The 22,398-nt window shown below is 46.7% G+C and overlaps 1 protein-coding gene across 1 annotated transcript in view; it reads right to left on the bottom strand.

The window, feature by feature from the left end:
- SH3BGRL2 (SH3 domain binding glutamate rich protein like 2) overlaps positions 1 to 5,086 on the bottom strand; it is a 28,120-nt gene extending 23,034 nt beyond the window's left edge. Inside the window, exon 1 of the mRNA XM_040428684.1 lies at positions 4,805 to 5,086. Within this exon, the coding sequence (XP_040284618.1) occupies positions 4,805 to 4,849 (45 nt within the window). The 5' untranslated portion in view covers positions 4,850 to 5,086. The remainder of the gene's footprint in view (positions 1 to 4,804) is intronic.
- Positions 5,087 to 22,398: the final 17,312 nt, after the last annotated feature.

Here is a 22,398-nt window from a genome sequence, read left to right as displayed (position 1 = left end):
CACAAACCATGAGATAAGGCACAGTGTGGAAATCGTTACAACAATCCGAAAAACACAATGAATGCAGGACTATGAAAAAAATTCTGAATGGTAAGCAAAACAGAGAAAGAAGGACAGACGTCACTGCACACGAGTGAAGACGCCGCCGTCTCTGGCCACTTCCACGAATGATAAGCAATCATACACTCCCATGTAAGCCCCAGCTACAGAAAACAGAGGCCATCACCCCACTGTTATTGGCAAAACATCGCACAGAAAACTGTATGAAAGGGTTATCCCATGATAAATAGAACAAAAAACTAAAATCAGACATCATATAGAAGATGACAATCTCTAAACCAAGCTAGAGCCAGCCCTGTCCCTCACATGGATCCACAGATCTCCACATTCATTGCTTTTTAACCCTTCCCATAGCTTTCTAGCAGCCTTACAGTTAATAAAAACATTACCTTTATGAGCAATCCCGGACTTATAAAACCAGCAAAAAACAACTTAGTAGGATATGCAAATGAGGGCTCGCAAGTGCCCAGGGGCACGTTACCCTCGTAGGTGCCCAGCTAGCTCAGCCTTATTGTCGCTTCCCCCCACCCATTCTTTCCCTCTGCCCGCCCATCTACTTACTTCTTGTTTCGCCGAGATCCCGCGCCTGCGCACTCAGTCCGTCGGCCGGCGCACTGCGATGCCCATTCCTTATACGGCATGACAGTAATTAATGCGCATGCGCCGGCTAACGGCGTGAAAACACCACAAAGGAGGCTGTCCATCGGCACATGCGCATTAATTACTGAGATGCCCTACAAGGAATGGCATCGCAGTGCGCCTGCGCCGGCCGACGGACTGAGTGCGCAGGCGCGGGATCTCGGCGAAACAAGAAGTAAGTAGATGGGCGGGAAGAGGGAAAGAATGGGCGGGGGGAAGCGACAATAAGGCTGAGCTAGCTGGGCACCTACGAGGGTAACGTGCCCCTGGGCACTTGCGAGCCCTCATTTGCATATGCTACTAAGTTGTTTTTTGCCGGTTTTATAAGTCCAGGATTGCTTTTAAAGGTAACGTTTTTATTAACTGTAAGGCTGCTAGAAAGCTATGGGAAGGGTTAAAAAGGTGAAACTTTGATGACAGACTCCCTTTAAACTGCCATGCTAGATTTATTTTAAGCTGGCAGCTCGGCGGGAAGGGGGGCATGTCCTTTCTGCTGCAGCCGAATCCCTATTATAGGTCAGGGGGTATGTCCATTCTCAGTGGGCATGTGCAGCTGGTGGTAGTTCTGAGGCCAGTTCTTGAATTAGCAGAGTGCAACCCCATTCTTGTGTTTGGTGGGGGTCCCACCAACCTGTGGATAGGGGGATAACTTCTTAGAACCAGAATACCCCATTAAGGTATAATGGAAAGATTGATGCCTCTTCTGTGTTATGGACCCACTCCTGGTTTTGGGTTACAAATACTGACCGTGTGAATGAGGCCTTACAGAGAGAATGCAGGCTGGGAAAGGTGAACTACGAATTACAATATGCAGTACTGAATTCTGAAAATCTAAATTATCATGACAGATGCATGAAAATTTCTCTTCGACCAGGCATGCTCAACCTACGGCCTTCCAGCTGTGGTAAAACTACAACTCCCACAATGCCCTGCTGTAGGCTGTTCGGGCATGCTGGCGGGCCGCAGGTTGAGCATGCCGGTCTTAGATGTTTCCAGTCCCTTAAAAAGGACCTGTCACCACTCCTGACACGATTTAATACTTCATGCATTCCCCATGTAATAATTCCAGAACATCTATTCTTCTGGATCTATGTTTTGCCATTCCTTTATTATTTCTAATAGAAGTTATGAATGAATTGCTAGCAGTCTGCAGTAAGGGTACAAAGGGGAGGTAACCAGTTGGGGTTGTGTCCCTGCACAGTTTCACTCTATCTAGTAAATGCCATTGTCAGACTGTGCAGGGTCACACCGCCAACTGGTTAACACCCCTTTGTACCCTTACTGCAGACTGCTAGCAATTCATTCATAACTTCTAGTAGGAAATAATAAAGGAATAGTGCAACATAGAGCCATAAGAATAGATGCTCCAGAATTGTAATTACATGGGGAATGCATGAAGCTAATAAAACAGGCATGTCAGGAGTGATGACAGGAGGACGTTGGTTTCTCTAACCTCAATATGGCTTGTTGATGAAAGGGTGTGCAGAGTCCAGCAATTTCTGCATCACCGGTCACTGACAGGGATTGACGCTGAAGCCAGTCTCCGCAGGCATGCTGGAGGTAGACGCACATGCAGAAATCTTCAATTGTCCTTCATCTCACCACGTTTTACCAAACACTGGCTGCAGAAGGGACCAGATGACCTTCAGAGAGTGCTTAATAATGTGATGGTGCGTGCTTATATCAGAACTTTCCATAAACTCAGAACCATGAGACTAATCTTCCAAATCAGCACATCCACAATGCCTCAGAAAGAGGCCACAAAGCTCCTGGGAGTGCCAGGGACATCACATATCTACTCCCTCCGGACCTCTGGTCACAAATAGAGATGAGCGCATTTCAGATTGAATTTCGTTTACTGGTAAAAGTAGAATTGCGTCATGGATTCCGTTATCACGGACCATAGCGCAATTCTATGACGGAATGCCTAACGGATTGCCTTTAGAGGCAGTCTGTTATTCATTCCGTCATAATAGATGTCTATGGCCTGCAAAACGGATCCGATTCCGTTATACAACGATCTTTCTTTTCAGACAAGAATGGTCTGTCATCGGTCGGCTAAAATGATAGCTCGTTGTCACATTCGCTTTCGTTCAAATTGTCCATTTTGATCAACTTTAGGCCTCTTCCACATGAACGTGTGCGCTCCGTGGAGGTATTGCAGACTGCATTCGCGGATCCGCAATACATGGGCGTCGTTCCGTGTGCATTCCGCATCACGGATACGGACCCATTCACTTCAATGGCTCCGCAAATCCGGAGATGCAGAATGGTGCGGAACGGAAGCACTACGGAGTGCTTCCGTTGGGTTTCGTCCCGTACTTCCGTTCCGCAAAAAGATAGGACATGTCCTATCTTTTTGCGGAACGGCCGGATCGCGGACCCATTAAAGTAAATGCTGCGGCTACCCCACGGCGGGTGTTCGTGCATTGCGGGCCGCAGCACGGCCACGGTGTGCAAGAGGCCTTAGTGTGTATGCAGGGTCACCAACCACAATTTTTCTTTTTTCTGGACAACTTATCCCAAAATCACAGAAGCCAATATTTTTTTTTACAGGCAATTTGGAAATGATAAAAGATAAGTAATCCATGTCTATAGCTCAATATACTGATAAGAACTCATTACCAGCATTTACAATTATGCTAATTATCACCAAAATAATCTAGTAATAAGTAAAACCTGCCTCAAAAAATAAATCACAGGCACAATGAAAAAGTTGCCTATTTTTACAGACTCTCCAGAAATTTCGGGACGGTTGGAAGCCCTGTGTATGAGGAGCGTGCCTTTAGCTTCCCTGCACCTGTTAGCACAGGGCATTATGTCTCTTCTATGGCTGGTAAGCTAATATTAGTGAATACTATCGGATCTGTCCCTGGAGCAGCGATACAGCCTTGTGACCAGGAACACCCTGCCATAAATATTTGCATCTAGGCTCGGTGATACCGCACACCGTATGGAGCTAGGGAAATAAGCAAACAAGGAGCGGCTCATCTCCTCTATGGGCATACGCCTCACATATAAATGGGTATTCCCATACTGATATTCAGACAATATAAGACCTGGGGCGAAGAACGCCTGGCAACCTGGAGGAGAAGGCAGGCAACCTGGAGGAGAAGGCAGGCAACCTGGAGGAGAAGGCAGGCAACCTGGAGGAGAAGGCAGGCAACCTGGAGGAGAAGGCAGGCAACCTGGAGGAGAAGGCAGGCAACCTGGAGGAGAAGACAGGCAACCTGGAGGAGAAGGCAGGCAACCTGGAGGAGAAGGCAGGCAACCTGGAGGAGAAGGCAGGCAACCTGGAGGAGAAGGCAGGCAACCTGGAGGAGAAGGCAGGCAACCTGGAGGAGAAGGCAGGCAACCTGGAGGAGAAGGCAGGCAACCTGGAGGAGAAGGCAGGCAACCTGGAGGAGAAGGACAGGCAACCTGTAGGAGAAGGCAGGCAACCTGGAGGAGAAGGCAGGCAACCTGGAGGAGAAGGCAGGCAACCTGGAGGAGAAGGCAGGCAACCTGGAGGAGGAAGGCAGGCAACCTGGGAGGAGAAGACAGGCAACCTGGAGGAGAAGACAGGCAACCTGGAGGAGAAGACAGGCAACCTGGACGAGAAGACAGGCAACCTGTAGGAGAAGGCAGGCAACCTGGAGGAGAAGGCAGGCAACCTGGAGGAGAAGGCAGGCAACCTGGAGGAGAAGGCAGGCACACCTGGAGGAGAAGGCCAGGCAACCTGGAGGAGAAGACAGGCAACCTGTAGGAGAAGGCAGGCAACCTGGAGGAGAAGGCAGGCAACCTGTAGGCCAGGTCTAACCTGATTATATACACACTCACTTTTTTGGGATGGGGCGTAAACCTAGATATAAATGACTAAACTCAGCTGCCCTTTCTGTAAATAATGTTTACTCTCCATCGACACAGTCCTAGTGTAATCAGTGACCAGCTCCTAATAGGGCCATAGAAGAAGGGGATCCAGTGAGCCCTACAGGCTTGGATGCTGGATGCAGCCCCCAGAAGAGATCAGGCAGAGCTCTAGGACCATCTGTCCTCATACGCAGACTTCGGGAGAAAACTAGTGGAGCTGCACTAAGCGCAGGGGAACTCCAGAGCCGTCACTCACCGTGGTGGAGCAGGAGGAGGACGCCGTGTACACTCGGGTCACCATCTCCGCAGCAGATGGGATACCTCCAGATTACACCGTCACACGATGAGGACACCCGGGTGCGTGTCCTAATGGACCGGCCGCCACTCCGCTCAGCTACCTCCCACTGAACCGCCCAGAACGGGGGGAGGGGCCGGCCAAAGGGCGCAGCAGGGCTAGGAATATGGGCGCACATTGCCCCCGAAGCCAGGACTGTCTCAATTGTGGAACCTCACAGTCCCGAAAACGAGCCCCTGGCCGTGCGACACTCAGAAATCGCTTCCATGACATAATTTCTCTGTGGCGCGGTAACAGCTCGTCATATACGAGTATGGGCTGCCACCTTGTGGACACCTGGTGCATTGCGCCCACTGATTACCCTGCAGTAATACTGGATTAGAAAGGGCACCCATAGGGGCTGGCTAACTATCCTGTGAAACATCTGGATTGGAGACAGGCATTCCAGGGGCTAGTAGAAAGTTGCCTGTGTGAAAACTGAATGCCAACTCCGCAGCAGACATCTGAAAGATATGGTTTCTGCTGTGTTTATTCGGTTTGAATGTGGTGTGCACTTGGTTTATGTGGGCAGACACACCCGCGATTTCCAGCAGTGTCTGCATGAGAGAGTTAATATCTTTTCTTGGCATAGTGCGTGGAATCCTCAGTGTGGATTAGGCCTAGAGATGCACCGACTTTATCACAGTGGCTCAGGCTGGGTCCAGGCGAGACCCTCCTGAATAACTTCTACTGGTCAGCTTACTTTAGGATACTCTCATACTTGCGTTTTTGCCTGATCCAACACAGTGATGGCCAGTTCGCAGTGTTTGCCAACGAACACATGCGGGCTGCCATCTTGACTCACCTGTCCGGCGATGCACAGGTAAGCCCTTACCTGTGCCGGAGACGATCTGAAATCAAATGCGATCACCGGGAGCAGGGCAGTTCCGAGAACCGCCCGATAAAGGCCCCCGACGGCTGTTCTCGGAACTGCCTGCTCCCGGTGACCGCATTTGATTTCAGACCAGCTCCTGGCACAGGTAAGGGCTTACCTGTGCATCGCCGGACAGGTGAGTCAAGATGGCAGCCCGCATGTGTTTGTTGGCGAACACTGCGAATCTGACCATCACTGTCCAACAGTGATCAGCAAAAACGCCTCCGCTTTTGATAATACAAACAGCTGTATCCGTTGAACGGATCTGGTTGTATTCTCTTGAAAATAGCCATGACAGATCCAGCATTTAAAACCGTTGTAAGTCAATGGGTGCCAGATCCGTTTTCTATTGTGTCTGGTACTATTGACTTACATTGTGTGTCATGCCAGATCCGTTTTTCCCCGCATCCCATGCAACCAAACAGAATGAAATGTATTCTGGTGCATTCCTTCAGTTTTTGTCCCCATTGACAATGAAGGGGAGAAAACAGAAGCCTTTTTCTCAGGTATTTAGATTTTCTGCCGGATCTCAATACCGGAAAAGAAAAACACACGTGTGAAAGTAGCCTTAGAATAAAATTTTGTGCCAAAATTGTGCATAGCTTGCTGCTTTTCCAAGTGCTGATTTACAAGTGCATTGGAGATATTCAGGAGGTAATCTGAGGTGGATACAATCTAAAAAAGTAAGATTTGTTTGTTTAAAATCTTTCCCCTCTTACAATGGCAGACCTGGTTCTGTGCAGGAATTGTTGTGCTTTATTTCAGGTTCCACTCTTCAAAGGTTTGATACTGTCCTGATCTGTAGACAGCTCTCCATAATGCAGCAGGAAATAACCTTTTTGAAATATGAGATTTGTAAATTGACCATTAAACAAACTCAGGCTGAGAACGTTGCAATACCACTGCCACAGAGGCCCCTAGAAATGGAAGATGGGTTACTGCAGGTTCTGGTAGACTGGAGTTGTTGATAGAAGACATGTCCCACAGTCTGTGGCTCTCCATAATTCATTTGCAGCACTTTCAGAGTGCAAGAGCAACATGGAGGATGGCTCAAGCACAGTGGGTGAGGAACAATCATCTCCCATGCCTAAAGTATGCAAGACTGCAGCCAAAGACAAAAAGGAGAAGGTGAGGACTGATAGTAAGCAGCTGTTGGTGGGTAATTCCATCATAAGAGGTGTGAAGTTTGAGGAGAATGGTGTTGTGAGATGTCTCCCTGGTGCTACCGCTAGCAGGGATATACGACGGATCCTTAATATTGTTAGGCAAGCAAAGCAGGAAAGGGAGGTGGATGTTATTGTCCATCTTGGGACAAACAATCTGGCTTGCAATGAGGTTTCAAAGGTGAAAGAAGCTTTTCACACACTTGGAAAGGATATACGGGAGGTTGCATCAACTGTTTCCTTCTCTGCAGTTTTGCCGGTGCATAACCTTCAGCATGACAGGAAGATGCACATTAAGGAATTCAATGTATGGCTTGGTGAATGGTGTCTGAACCAAGGGTTTGGCTTTGTGTCTCATGTTAGCTCTTGTTGGAATAGAAAAGAACTGTACAAGAAAGATGGTTTGCATCTTTCTCTCAAGGGAACGAATGTCCTCGGTGAACAGTTCCAAGTATTTGCTAAGGAGCATTTAAACTAGGAAAGGGGGGCAAAAGAGTGATAATCCAGCAGTCCAACTGCCCCCCGGAACAATTCCAGAAGATGCCAGTAGCACAGAGGTTAAGAAATGACAAGCTCAGATTCTTGTCTACAAATGCTCGCAGTTTAGGGAATAAGATCAATGAACTTGAGGCTATAATGGCATCTTAGAATATAGATGTAGTGGCTGTTACTGAGACGTGGTTCAAGGGGAGTAATGACTGGAATACAACAATACCAGGGTTCTCTCTATACAGGAAAGACAGAGAAGGCAAGAAGGGGGAGGGGTGGCCCTGTATGTAAAAGATAGCATAAAATCTAATTGATACAAGTAGCGAGAACAATTTAGAGGTCAGTTTGGGGCTAACTTGCAGCTTGATAATCATAAGGTAACTCGTGTAGGTGTGATATATAGACCACCTAGCCAAGTCAAAGAATTAGATGATCTACTAGTTGAGGAAATAGCTAAAATGACATTGAAAGGGGAAGTTATCATTATGGGAGACTTTAATCTTCCTGATGTAAACTGGAAAACCAAAATAGCTAGTTCTGCCAGGAGTACAGATATTCTAAATTCCCTACTGTGATTATCTCTACAGCAAGTAGTTGAGGAGCCGAGTAGATTTAGTATTCACAAATGGGAATTTGGTATCTGATATTACTGTAGGGGAAAGCTTGGGATCTAGTGATCACCAGTCAGTGTGGTTTACTATAAGTACAGTAACTGAGTCACACCACACAAAAACAAAAGTTTTAGATTTTAGAAAAACAGACTTTTCTAAAATTAGATTAGTGGTATACGAGTCCCTATCAGATTGGAACAGTTTCATTGGAGTCCGGGAGAAATGGGACTACTTAAAAGTGGCACTATTGAAGGCAACAGAAAATTGCATTAGGCTTGTCAGTAAAAGCAAAAAAAAGGAAGAGACCACTGTGGTACTCAGCAGAAGTGGCCAAAATCATTAAAAACAAAAAGCATTTAGGAATTATAAAAAAAAAACAACAAACGAGGATGACAGGCAAATTTATAAGATTAGGCAGAGAGAAGCCAAAGAAGTTATAAGAGCTTCTAAAGCACAGGCAGAAGAGAAATTAGCTCAGTCAGGGAAAAAAGGCGATAAGACATTCTTCAGATACATAAATGAAAAAAGGAAACTAAAACAAGGAATACCAAATTAAAAACAAAAGAAGGAAGGTATATGGAAGAAGATAAAGAACTAGCTGACTGCCTCAATGAATACTTCTGTTCAGTTTTTACAAAGGAAAATGAAGGAAAAGGACCTCAGTTAGGAAAGAAGACTAATGAATCTTTTGATGCATGTGTCTTTACAGAGGAAGAAGTTCTAAGTCAGCTGTCTAAAATTAATACAAATAAGTCACAGGGCCTGATGGGATACACCCTAAGCTATTAAAAGAGCTCAGCGGCGAACTAGCAAAAGCATTAAAACAGATTATTTAAAGGACTTCTGTCACCCACTAAACAGTTTATTTTTTTTTTGGTTACTTAGAATGCCTATAATGCGATTTATGCATACATACTGTAATTAATCATTTCTGTTCAGCAGTTTTTGTTAAAAACGTAGTTTTAAAATATGCAAATTACCTTGCTACCAGCAAGTAGGGCTGCTACTTGCTGGTAGCAGCTGCATCCTCCTATCCTAAAGACGCCCTCTCCGCATGTTGATTGACAGGGCCAACGGACGGGATCATCCTCTGGCTGGCCCTGTCTGCTATCAAGATCTCGTGCCCGCGCCGTAACGGTATTCAGTCGGCGCAGGCGCACTGAGAGGCGGACGCTCGCTCGGCCGCTCCATCCTCAATGCGCCTGCGCCGATGACGTCACATCTACACCCGGCGCAGGCACATTGAGGAAGGAGCAGCCGAGCGAGCATCCTCCTCTCAGTGCGCCTGCGCCGACTGAATACCGTTACGGCACAGGCGCGAGATCTTGATAGCAGACAGGGCCAGCCAGAGGACGATCCCGTCCGTTGGCCCTGTCAATCAACATGCAGAGGGGGCGTCTTTAGGATAGGAGGATGCGGCTGCTACCAGCAAGTAGCCGCCCTACTTGCTGGGAGCAAGGTAATTTGCATATTTTAAAACTACGTTTTTAACAAAAACTGCTGAACAGAAATGATTAATTACAGTATGTATGCATAAATCGCATTATAGGCATTCTAAGTAACCAAAAACAAATAAAACAGTTTAGTGGGGTGACAGAAGCCCTTTAACCAATTACTGGCAACAGGAGTCGTCCCAGAAGATTGGAAATTGGCAAATGTTGTGCCCATTCACAAGAAAGGTAGTAGGGAGGAATCGGGCAACTATAGGCCAGTAAGCCTGACCTCAATAGTGGGGAAATTAATGGAAACCATACTTAAGGAGAGGATTGTGGAACATCTAAAATCCCATGGATTGAAAGATGAAAAACAGCATGGGTTTACTTCAGGGAGATCATGTCAAACTAATCTTATTGATTTTTTTGATTGGGTGACTAAAATAATAGATGGCGGAGGTGCGGTGGACATCGCTTATCTAGACTTTAGTAAGGCTTTTGATACTGTCCCACATAGAAGGCTTATCAATAAATTGCAGTCTTTGTGCTTTGACTCCCATATTGTTGAATGGATTAGGCAGTGGCTGACGGACAGACAACAGAGGGTTAGTCTATGGAGTATATTCAGACCATAGTCTTGTTACCAGTGGGGTACCTCAGGGATCTGTTCTGGGACCCATATTGTTTAATATCTTTATCAGAGAAATTGCAGAAGGCCTCGATGGTAAGGTGTGTCTTTTTGCTGGGGACACAAAGATTTGTAAGGCCTCTTTCACACTTGCGTTGTCCGGATCCGGCGTGTACTCCACTTGCCGGAATTACACGCCGGATCCGGAAAAACGCAAGTGTACTGAAAGCATTTGAAGACGGAGCCGTCTTCAAATTGCGTTCAGTGTTACTATGGCAGCCAGGACGCTATTAAAGTCCTGGTTGCCATAGTAGGAGCGGGGGAGCGGTATACTTACAGTCCGTGCGGCTCCCGGGGCGCTCCAGAATGAAGTCAGAGCGCCCCATGCGCATGGATGACGTGATCCATGCGATCACGTGATCCATGCGCTTGGGGCGCCCTGACGTCACTCTGGAGCACCCGGGGAGCCGCACGGGCGGTAAGTATACTGCTCCCCCGCTCCCCGCTACACTTTACCATGGCTGCCAGGACTTTAGCGTCCCGGCAGCCATGGTAACCATTCAGAAAAAGCTAAATGTCGGGTCCGGCAATGCGCCGAAACGACGTTTAGCTGAAGGCCGGATCCGGATCAATGCCTTTCAATGGGCATTAATTCCGGATCCGGCCTTGCGGCAAGTCTTCAGGATTTTTGGCCGGAGCAAAAAGCGCAGCATGCTGCGGTATTTTCTCCGGCCAAAAAACGTTCCGTTCCGGAACTGAAGACTTCCTGATGCATCCTGAACGGATTTCACTTCTTTCAGAATGCATTAGGATAAAACTGATCAGGATTCTTCCGGCATAGAGCCCCGATGACGGAACTCTATGCCGGAAGAAAAGAACGCAGGTGTGAAAGAGCCCTAACAGGGTTGTTGTTCCTGGAGGATACACCAAATGGAAAAGGATTTAGGAAAACTAGAGGAATGGTCAAAAATCTGGCAACTAAAATTTAATGTTGATAAGTGCAAGATAATGCACCTGGGGCGTAAAAACCCAAGAGCAGAATATAAAATCAGCGATACAGTCCTAACCTCAGTATCTGAGGAAAGGGATTTAGGGGTCATTATTTCAGAAGACTTAAAGGTAGGCAGACAACGTCATAGAGCAACAGGAACTGCTAGCAGAATGCTTGGGTGTATAGGGAGAGGCATTACCAGTAGAAAGAGGGAGGTGCTCATGCCGCTCTACAGAGCACTAGTGAGACCTCATTTGTAGTATTGTGCGCAGTACTGGAGACCATATCTCCAGAAGGATATTGATACTTTGGAGAGAGTTCAGAGAAGAGCTACTAAACTAGTACATGGATTGCAGGATAAAACTTACCAGGAAAGATTAAAGGACCTTAACATGTATAGCTTGGAAGAAAGACGAGACAGAGGGGATATGATAGAAACTTTTAAATACATAAAGGGAATCAACAAGGTAAAGAGGAGAGAATATTTAAAAGAAGAAAAACTGCTACAAGAGGACATAGTTTTAAATTAGAGGGGCAAAGGTTTAAAAGTAATATCAGGAAGTATTACTTTACTGAGAGAGTAGTGGATGCATGGAATAGCCTTCCTGCAGAAGTGGTAGCTGCAAATACAGTGAAGGAGTTTAAGCATGCATGGGATAGGCATAAGGCCATCCTTCATATAAGATAGGGCCAGGGGCTATCCATAGTACTCAGTATATTGGGCAGACTAGATGGGCCAAATGGTTCTTATCTGCCGACACATTCTATGTTTCTATATAAAGGGGTTGTCTGAGATTTTGATATTTGATGGAGTATCCTCAAGATAGGTCATCAATATCAGATCGGCAGGGTCTGACTCCTGGCACCCTCGCCGATCAGCTGTTTGAAGAGACTGTGGTACTCCATGAGCGCAGCAGTCCAGTCTCTTCCTAGGCCAGTGACGTCACATGCATTGGTTACATGGCCTAGGCGCAGCACAGTCCAATGTTAGGGAATGGCGCTGAGCTGCAATACCAAGAACAGCCGCAATATAGTGGACGGTGCTGTGCTCGGTAAGCTGCATGAAGTGCCGCAGCCTCCTTAAACAGCTGATCAGCCGGGTGTTGGATCCCATGGATGAGATATTGATGACATGACCTATTTTCAGTATAGGTCATCATTATTAAACTCCCATAAACCCCTTTAAGCTATGCCACCTTTACCACTATGTCATGCCCCTTTAGCAGGCAATGCATAGCAGATTTTTCTTTTTTGTTTACTTGCATCATAAATATGTCTTACATGAGATAGACGTAAAAAAAATGGCAAAATTCCAGCAAAATCCAGGCACAACCACTATAGCAAGTGAGGGTTTATGTGTGAAAGCATCCTAACGGTGCAGATTTACATGCAGAAAATCCGCACACAAAAAAAAACCTGTACATAAATCTGCACTTATTGCTGTTTCTGGTGTGGATTTGATGCAGATTTTCTGCAGTTCTCACCCTTGCTTTGAAAAGGGTGAAATCTGCACATGAAAAATGCAACAACAGTTGACATGCTGCAGATATGATGCAATATCAAACTAATTTCATAGTCTTTGCTGGTACTGTATTACATGAGTAATCCACACTGTGTGCAGGCACCCTAGGGCCCCTTTCACACGAGCGAGTATTCCGCGCGGGTGCAATGCGTCATGCGAACGCATTGTGCCCGCACGGAATCCGGACCCATTTATTTCAATGGGTCTGTGTACATGAGCGTTGGTTTTCACACATTACTAGAGATGGATTTGAGGTTCGCCCGGCGGTCCTTTCGCAGCAAACTTTGCGAATTCCCAATTTGCCGGACATGCGAATATATGGCGCCATATTCTTTTGCATTGCGCCGAACTTTGACCCATGACACATCCATCAGGTGGGACAGGATAGCCAATTGAGACGTTTCAGCACATGGACATACCCCCAACCTATAACAGAACCCGATCTGGCAGCCATTTTACATTATGTGTTTTGCCAGTGTAGGGATAGGTTGCTTTGTGGAGCAGAGACAGGCTGTTAGGGACACCAAACGCTACCTAATAGCGCCACAAAAGACATTTTAAGGACTGGTATAGGTGTGCTAGCGATAGGTGTGATATACTGAGGGGTGTAATATACTTATAATATACTTTCTAACATAGTTACTTTCTAACATGTATTGTGCAGCAGTTGTGTGTGGTTCTGCTGTGATACCGCAGCTATATAGAGGGACAAGCGCTATTGGAACAACTATTTGCAACAGGTGTGATATACCTGTTGCCCCCCAAAAAATAATTGAGGGATGTGATATACCTGCTTCCACAAAATACTGATTAAGGGGTTTGATATACCTGCTTCCACAAAATACTGATTGAGGGCTGCGATATACCTGCTTCCACAAAATACTGATTAAGGGGTTTGATATACCTGTTTCCACCAAATATTGATTGAGGCCAGCGATGTACCTGCTTCCACAAAATACTGATTAAGGGGATTGATATACCTGCTTCCACCAAATATTGATTGAGGCTTGCGAGATACCTGCTTCCACAAAATACAGATTTAGGGGTTTGATATACCTGTTTCCACCAAATATTGATTGAGGCCTGCGAAATACCTGCTTCCACAGAATGCTGATTAAAGGGTTTGATATACCTACTTCGACAAAATACTGATTGGGGGCTGCTATATACCTGCTTCCACAAAATACTGGCCAACGTTTCATTCAACAATAGACCTTGATCACGGCCATAGTCATGGTGCTATGTGGTGGAGTCGGATGACGCCATCTGACTCCACCACATAGCATCTTGACTACGGCCGTGATCAAGGTCTATTGTTGACCGAAACGTTGGCCAGTGGCTCAAAAAAACTCTTGGATGGATATAATAAGACAATAAAAATAAGCATTTGACGTAACAACAAAAAGAGAGTGCCGTGGTCTATTCTGATATAGACTTAAAGGGGCTGTCTGGGGTCGGTGCTGAACCTGGATATAAGCTCACCTTCACTTACCATGTATGAGAGGAGCATCGGAGCATTTCCTTGCTCCGATGCTCCCATTGCCTGGCACTGTATCGCACAGGGCAAGGTCTGTTTGTTATGAGCTGGTGACGTACCTGGCTTCACATCAGTATGCTAGGCGGTGACTTCACCTGCTCAAGTGGGCGGTGTATAGCACTGTTCTAGGCAGTTTTAGAGGTGGGTATCACTAGTACCCACCTCTAAAACTGTCCAGAACAGCGTTATACACTGCCCATTTGTGCTGGTGATGTCACCAAGCTCCCTGCTAGGTGGAAGTCTCCGCATAAAATACTGATGTGAAGCCCAGTATGTCACCGGCTCACAACAAACAGACCAGTGCCAGGCAAGGGGAGCATCGAAGCAAGGAAATGCGCCGATGTTCCTCTCATACATGGTAAAGGAGTGAAGGGGAGTTTATATCCTGGTTCGGCCATGAACCCGGACAATCCCTTTAAAGGAGTATTCCAATTATAGAAAGTTAGCCCCTATCCACAGGATAGATCAGATCAGTGGAGGTCTTGCCACTGGAATTCCAAACGATCACGAGAACTGGGGCCCCATACAACATGGAGCCCCCCTGAAATGGACTGAGTGGTCAGAAAAGTAAGCCGCCGCTCCATTCATTTCTATGGGAATGCCGGAGATAGCCTAGTACAGTTTAAATGAGGAAGGTAATCTATATGTAAAAATCAGCATCAAAATCCACACTTTTGTAAAAATCTGCTGCGTATTTCCTAATGGATTTTTTCACGAAGTGTGGAGGCATCCTTAGTAGGGTTGCACCGGGTATCGAATTATCGATACCCAATCAACATTTTTGTATTTGCCTTGTACTACAGAACATGGCACCCGCTGCTCTCAGCGCGCGCCATGTTCCCTCAGCAGCACAGTGGAGAAGGAGTCTCTCTCTCTCTCCCTCCCCCCTGTGCCGCTGCTGCCACTGCCACAAATGAGAGAAGAGAGGGGAGGAGGAGGGGAGGGGCTGTGGCCACAGCGCCACCAATGAAGATAACTCACCCATTAATTCAAATACAGGAGATGGGTGCCGGCTGCAGAGTCACATACCTGCCACCCGACCTCTATGACAGGGAGCAGCGATCAGCTGCAGTTAACCCCTCAGGTGCGGCACCTGAGGGGTTAAACGCCGCTGATCGCAGCTCTCTGTGATAGAGGTCGGGTGCCGGCTATGTGATTCTGCAGCCGGCACCCATCTCCTATATCTGTAATAAACGTTAGTTATGTTCATTGGTGGCGCAGTACGCCCCCCCCCAGTATTAAAAACATTAGTGGCCCAGTGCTCCCTCCCTCCCCTAACCCCAGTATTAAAAACATTGGTGGCAGTGGCCACAGGGTCCCCTCCCCCCTCTTCATTGGTGGTGCAGTGGCAGTTCCGATTGGAGACCCAGCAGTGTAAACGCGGGGCTCAGATCGGTTACCATGGCAGCTAGAACGCTACTGAAGCCCTGGCTGCCATGGTCAGCTCCCTGCTGCTGTGTGCACACAGGGCAGCAGGGAGAGTGTGAAGTCCTATTCACCCTAATAGAGCTTTATTAGGGCTCATGCACATGAACGTAATTTTCTTTCCGTGTCAGTTCCGTTTTTTTGTCAGGTACTCCGTGTGCATTCCGTTTCCGTATTTCTGTTCTGCAAAGAATTAGAACATGTTTTTAGGCATGTTACTTTACAGTCTAAAGTGAAATATTGAAAAGTCTGCATTCAAAGCTTTTTTGTTTCTGATGTTTTTGAAGTCAGTGGTATTTCTTTACAATGCAAAATAGACTAGGCATTAAGTTTTTTTTTCTGGCCTATCACCCATAGTCTTCTCTTCCAGATGTAACAAAATGGCAGAAAAAATGTTTCAAAATAAAAAAGTCACCAAACATTAACAACTAGTGCAACAAAATTTTACAGATTCAATCATGTTGAGCAACAGCCCCCTGGCATCCCTCAGCTTACTGCAGTTCACTCTCCTCCAAAAGGATGCTGCCTGTGACAGTAGGAAGAAGCGTCGCTAGTAGTTAATTTCTGTGGGTGATGCTGCCACCTGCTGGCTGTACTTATTAATGTAACTACACTCCTCAACATTGAAATTTCAACACCAAGTACAGGCTCTAAGAGTATACAAATGGAAGAAGTAGCAGGTGTTGCTAAGATCTACAGATGATCACATTTTCAAGCACCTAACTCCAATGTATGACATGTGGGAGGGACATAAATGCCCGATTAAAAGCAAAGCTTTTTAGCCACTTGAAACCTGAAAGAATCTGATCAAGTCATGTGGGATAATTGTGCGATGTCTCCTGTTCGTTATTGCCACTTTTCGCAAACTGAGAGGGACAGAATCCTTGAAGTGAGAGATCTTGGTTTATCACTCGCTATGCACCTAGGCCGAGATGTCAGCGAACCACTGCATGGAAGGATTGTTTGATTAGAAGAATGGAGTGTACGGATTTATTCTGTACTGCAAGTGAAATTGAATGTCACATCCCAAACCTAGGGCAGCAAACGCTGTCTACACAAACCATCAGAAGGTATTTACACAACACTGTGCTACGAGCCAGACGTCCAGCTACAGGTGTTCCATTGACCTCAGGCCACCGCTCTAAAAGGCTATCATGGTGCATGGCAAGACAGCAATGGAGGCTGGAATGGAGGTCTATCCATTATCCTTCAGCAATGAGTCCTGCTTTTATCTCAGATGCAATCATAGCCAGAGATTGTCCTGGAGACCACGTGGGCAATGCCATGAAGAGGTCTTCACAGGAGAACGTCACACCAATTCTACTTCCGGGATTATGGTTTGGGGTGGCATAATGTACGATAGCTGGATCCCTCTAGTCTTCATTTCAGGTACACTAACAGCTCAGCGTTACATTGATTTGGTTGTAGAACCAGTGGTACAACTTTTTCTCTAAAGTGTCCCAGGAGCAATTTTTCAACAGGAGAATTCCAGGCCACATGTTGCTCGTGATACTGTGAGCAGCTTGCACGTACTAAATGTGCTGCCATGGCCTACAGCATCTCCTTGTCTCCTATTGAGCACAACGGGGATGTCATTGGTCGGCAACTGCGAAGGGAGCTGCCAGCAGCTGATCTTGATGATTTGCGTGCCCAAGTGCAAGCCGCGTGGCAAAACATTACTCAGACAACCAATAATAACCTAATTGATAGCATGCCAAGGTATATAAGTGCATGTGTTTCTGCTTGTGGTGCTCATACCCGATACTGAATAAATCGAGATACTTTGAATATTTTGTTTCCATTATTTTATAATCTGCACATCATTAACATGTCTATCAATCTTGTGATTTCCATAATTCCAACACTGTTCCTTCTTAGTGCTGCAATTTCAATGTTAAGAAGTACAAAAAAATAATCAACCCTCACCCCAGGAACTAAATCCTGATGAACTAGATCAGGATTTCTCAATCTGCGTCTATTGAGGGGGTCACTACTGACATGCCAAAATTTTTGAAAGTTACCTCTGCTTTTCTCCTGAATCAACTATGGTACAACCACAGAAAAGTCTATGCAGCATATCACCATTCTGTCAAAGTTGCATCCCCAGCTGTGCCTCAACCAACAACTTGGGGACACCGGACCAGTGAGCACCACGTGATAGCTTGAGAAGCCGTGAATTCAGGGGCGTAGCTATAGGGGGTGCAGAGGTAGCAGTTGCTACCGGGCCCAGGAGCCTGAGGGGGCCCAATGACCCTTGTGCCACATAAGAAGATACCAGTATTATAGAAAGTGGTCAAGTTATAGCTCTGGCTGGAGGGAAGGGGTTAGGTCAAAAATTTGGCTTGGGGGGGGGGGGTGTCTACTGTTTCAATTTTTTGCCGCAGGCAACATGAAGGCTATGTGCTTCCCTGGCCACAAAACACGGAGGGAAGGGGGGGCCCAAGCTGAACCCTTGGACCAGGGCCCATGAGCCTTTAGCTACGCCCTTGCGTGAATTAGAGACTGTGGGAGGTTGCAAGGAAACAATTCTCTGTTTGGCAAATAACACGGCCCATGTTGGTATGCCTGTGCTGCAGTGATATAGCATCTCACAAAAATAGTGAGTGTACTGACAATCATGGCACATAGAAAAACAATAAGGCCCTTTTCACACGAGCGTGACGGATTAGGTCCGGATGCGTTCAGTGAAACTCGCACCACTTTACAAGCAAGTTCAGTCAGTTTTGTCTGCGATTGCGTTCAGTTCAGTTTTTTCCACGCGGGTGCAATGGGTTTTGATGTGTTTTTCACGCGCGTGATAAAAAACGGAAGGTTTACAAACAACATCTCCTGGCAACCATCAGTGAAAAACGCATTGCGTCCACACTTGCTTCCGGATGCAATGTGTTTTTCACTGAAGCCCCATTCACTTCTATGGGGCCAGGGCTGCTTGAAAAATGTAGACTATAGAACATGCTGCGTTTTTCACGCAACGCAGAACTGATGCGTGAAAAAAACACTTATGTACACAGACCCATTGAAATGAATGGGTCAGGATTCAGTCCGGGTGCTTTGTGTTCACGTCATGCATTATACCTGTGCGGAAAACTCGCTCGTGTGAAAGGGGCCTAAGCGTGCCTTCACACATGGTAGATTTTGTTGCAGAAAATTTCGGTAACTAAAAATCTGTTCTGTTCATCTGTATTGTAGGAATCCATGTGCTTCCCGCCAAAAAAAACCCAGCTGAATGGAACCGATTTTCAGTTGCAGAATTATTTGCGTGTGTGAATGTGCTCTTACAGTGCAGGAGTGTACATGGCAGATTTGCTTCTATACAGCAGCATGGACTGGGATCGGACAGTGCTGTGGGCTGCTTCTAGCTATGCACTAGCAGACAGAGCGCCCTCTAGTGGGTATTCACACAACCGTATCTGTTTTCAGGCTGCAAATCGTAGATCGGCATAACACGGATACCGGCTGTGTACATTCCGCATTTTACCCTTCAGCAGGTCCCGCACTATGTAACAAATGCCTATTGTTGTCCGTAAAAAAGAACTGAAAATACGATCCTGCGACCTAACTGTAGCGCTGGATATGTTAGCCTAGGTCGGAGATAGAGAAGGATACTAGACAGATCAAATGTGTCTGTGTGTAGAATCTGTTTCATTTTAGCCCAACTAGGTTTTCTCCGTTTTTCAACCCACTGAAAAGGGGCGGGGCTTAGCAAGAAAGGGTTGTGTCTATGCTGGAGAGCAGTGGGGCTGAAGGCGCACGATCTGCTGTAAATCTGCCTCATAGTAAGCCAACCAATAGTTGGTATAGAGTCGGAGATAAGTGTTTAATCCAGCCTCAGCCCCTGTGATACGTCTAGACAGCCTGCCTAAGTTTACTCCATCTATAGGCTTAAGAAATCTGACCCAGAATCTGCAATGCAATGTATCAGAAAAACAATTATTGCGCACTTTCCTGCACTATAGTCAGTTTTCCGTTGTGCTTATTTTGCATCCGTTTTAGTCAGTCCTGTCTGAGATCTGTTATTTTAGACAAGAGAACAAAATCCTCCACCAAGAACTTTCCCCTCATCAAAGTAACGGCTCTCACACAGAACTGACTAAGGGCTGACGCACACGACCGTATGTGTTTGGCAGTGGGCAAAAAACGGATCCGCAAAAAATACGGATGATGTCCGTGTGCATTCCGTATTTTGCAGAACGGAACAGCTGGCCTCTAATAGAACAGTCCTATCCTTGTCCGTAATGCGGACAATAATAGGACATGTTCTGTTTGTTTGCAGAACGGACATTCGAAAATGGAATGCACACGGAGTAACTTCCGTTTTTTTTTTGCGGATCCAATGAAAGGAATGGTTCCACATACGGTCCGTATACGGAACACAAAAAACGGAACGGAAACCGAAAAAAAAAAAAAGTTTGTGTGCAAGAGGCCTTAGAAACGGAAGGTACTCCGTATGCCTTCCCTTTCCATATTTCCGTTCCGATCAAATATAGAACATGTCCTATTATTGTCCGCATAACGGACAAGGATAGTACTCTTCTATCAGGGGCCAGCTGTTCCGCCTTGAAACGGAATGCACGCGGACGTCATCCGTATTTTTTGAGGATCTGTTTTTTGCGGAACGTAAAATAATGAAAAAGCCATACGGTCAGATCTGCTGTCAGACTCCTGCACACACACAGGTGAGTAGATCTGCTGTCAGACTCCTGTACACACAGGTGAGTAGATCTGCTGTCAGACTCCTGTACACACACAGGTGAGTAGATCTGCTGTCAGATTCCTGTACACACAGGTGATTAGATCTGCTGTCAGACTCCTGCATACACAGGTGAGTAGATCTGCTGTCAGACTCCTGCACACACACAGGTGACTAGATCTGCTGTCAGATTCCTGTACACACAGGTGAGTAGATCTGCTGTCAGACTCCTGCACACACACAGGTGACTAGACCTGCTGTCAGACTCCTGCACACACACAGGTGAGTAGATCTGCTGTCAGACTCCTGCACACACACAGGTGAGTAGATCTGCTGTCAGACTCCTGCACACACAGGTGAGTAGATCTGCTGTCAGACTCCTGCACACACACAGGTGAGTAGATCTGCTGTCAGACTCCTGTACACACAGGTGAGTAGATCTGCTGTCAGACTCCTGACACACACAGGTGAGTAGATCTGCTGTCAGACTCCTGTACACACAGGTGATTAGACCTGCTGTCAGACTCCTGCACACACACAGGTGAGTAGATCTGCTGTCAGACTCCTGCACACACACAGGTGAGTAGACCTGCTGTCAGACTCCTGTACACACAGGTGAGTAGATCTGCTGTCAGACTCCTGTACACACACAGGTGAGTAGATCTGCTGTCAGATTCCTGTACACACAGGTGATTAGATCTGCTGTCAGATTCCTGTACACACACAGGTGAGTAGATCTGCTGTCAGACTCCTGCACACACAGGTGACTAGACCTGCTGTCAGACTCCTGCACACACACAGGTGAGTAGATCTGCTGTCAGACTCCTGCACACACACAGGTGAGTAGATCTGCTGTCAGACTCCTGCACACACACAGGTGACTAGACCTGCTGTCAGACTCCTGCACACACACAGGTGAGTAGATCTTCTGTCAGACTCCTGCACACACACAGGTGACTAGACCTGCTGTCAGACTCCTGCACACACACAGGTGACCAGATCTGCTGTCAGACTCCTGCACACACACAGGTGATTAGATCTGCTGTCAGACTCCTGCACACACACAGGTGATTAGATCTGCTGTCAGACTCCTGTACACACAGGTGAGTAGATCTGCTGTCAGATTCCTGTACACACAGGTGACTAGATCTGCTGTCAGACTCCTGCACACACACAGGTGACTAGATCTGCTGTCAGACTCCTGCACACACACACAGGTGAGTAGATCTGCTGTCAGATTCCTGCACACACACAGGTGATTAGATCTGCTGTCAGATTCCTGTACACACAGGTGAGTAGATCTGCTGTCAGACTCCTGTACACACAGGTGACTAGATCTGCTGTCAGACTCCTGCACACACACAGGTGAGTAGATCTGCTGTCAGACTCCTGCACACACACAGGTGAGTAGATCTGCTGTCAGACTCCTGCACACACACAGGTGATTAGATCTGCTGTCAGACTCCTGCACACACACAGGTGAGTAGATCTGCTGTCAGATTCCTGTACACACAGGTGATTAGATCTGCTGTCAGACTCCTGCATACACAGGTGAGTAGATCTGCTGTCAGACTCCTGCACACACACAGGTGACTAGATCTGCTGTCAGACTCCTGCACACACACAGGTGACTAGATCTGCTGTCAGACTCCTGCACACACAGGTGACACTGATTAGATCTGCTGTCAGACTCCTGCACACACACAGGTGACTAGATCTGCTGTCAGATTCCTGTACACACACAGGTGACTAGATCTGCTGTCAGACTCCTGCACACACACAGGTGACTAGATCTGCTGTCAGATTCCTGTACACACAGGTGACTAGATCTGCTGTCAGACTCCTGCACACACACAGGTGACTAGACCTGCTGTCAGACTCCTGCACACACACAGGTGACTAGATCTGCTGTCAGACTCCTGCACACACAGGTGAGTAGATCTGCTGTCAGACTCCTGCACACACAGGTGATTAGATCTGCTGTCAGACTCCTGCACACACACAGGTGATTAGATCTGCTGTCAGACTCCTGCACACACACACACACAGGTGATTAGATCTGCTGTCAGACTCCTGCACACACACAGGTGAGTAGATCTGCTGTCAGATTCCTGCACACACACAGGTGATTAGATCTGCTGTCAGACTCCTGT

This window comes from Bufo bufo, chromosome 4 (assembly GCF_905171765.1).
Source record: "Bufo bufo chromosome 4, aBufBuf1.1, whole genome shotgun sequence".
NCBI lineage: Eukaryota > Metazoa > Chordata > Amphibia > Anura > Bufonidae > Bufo > Bufo bufo.
The sequence above is the reverse complement of the archived record's forward strand: the minus strand, read 5'-3'. Positions and strand labels throughout refer to the sequence as shown.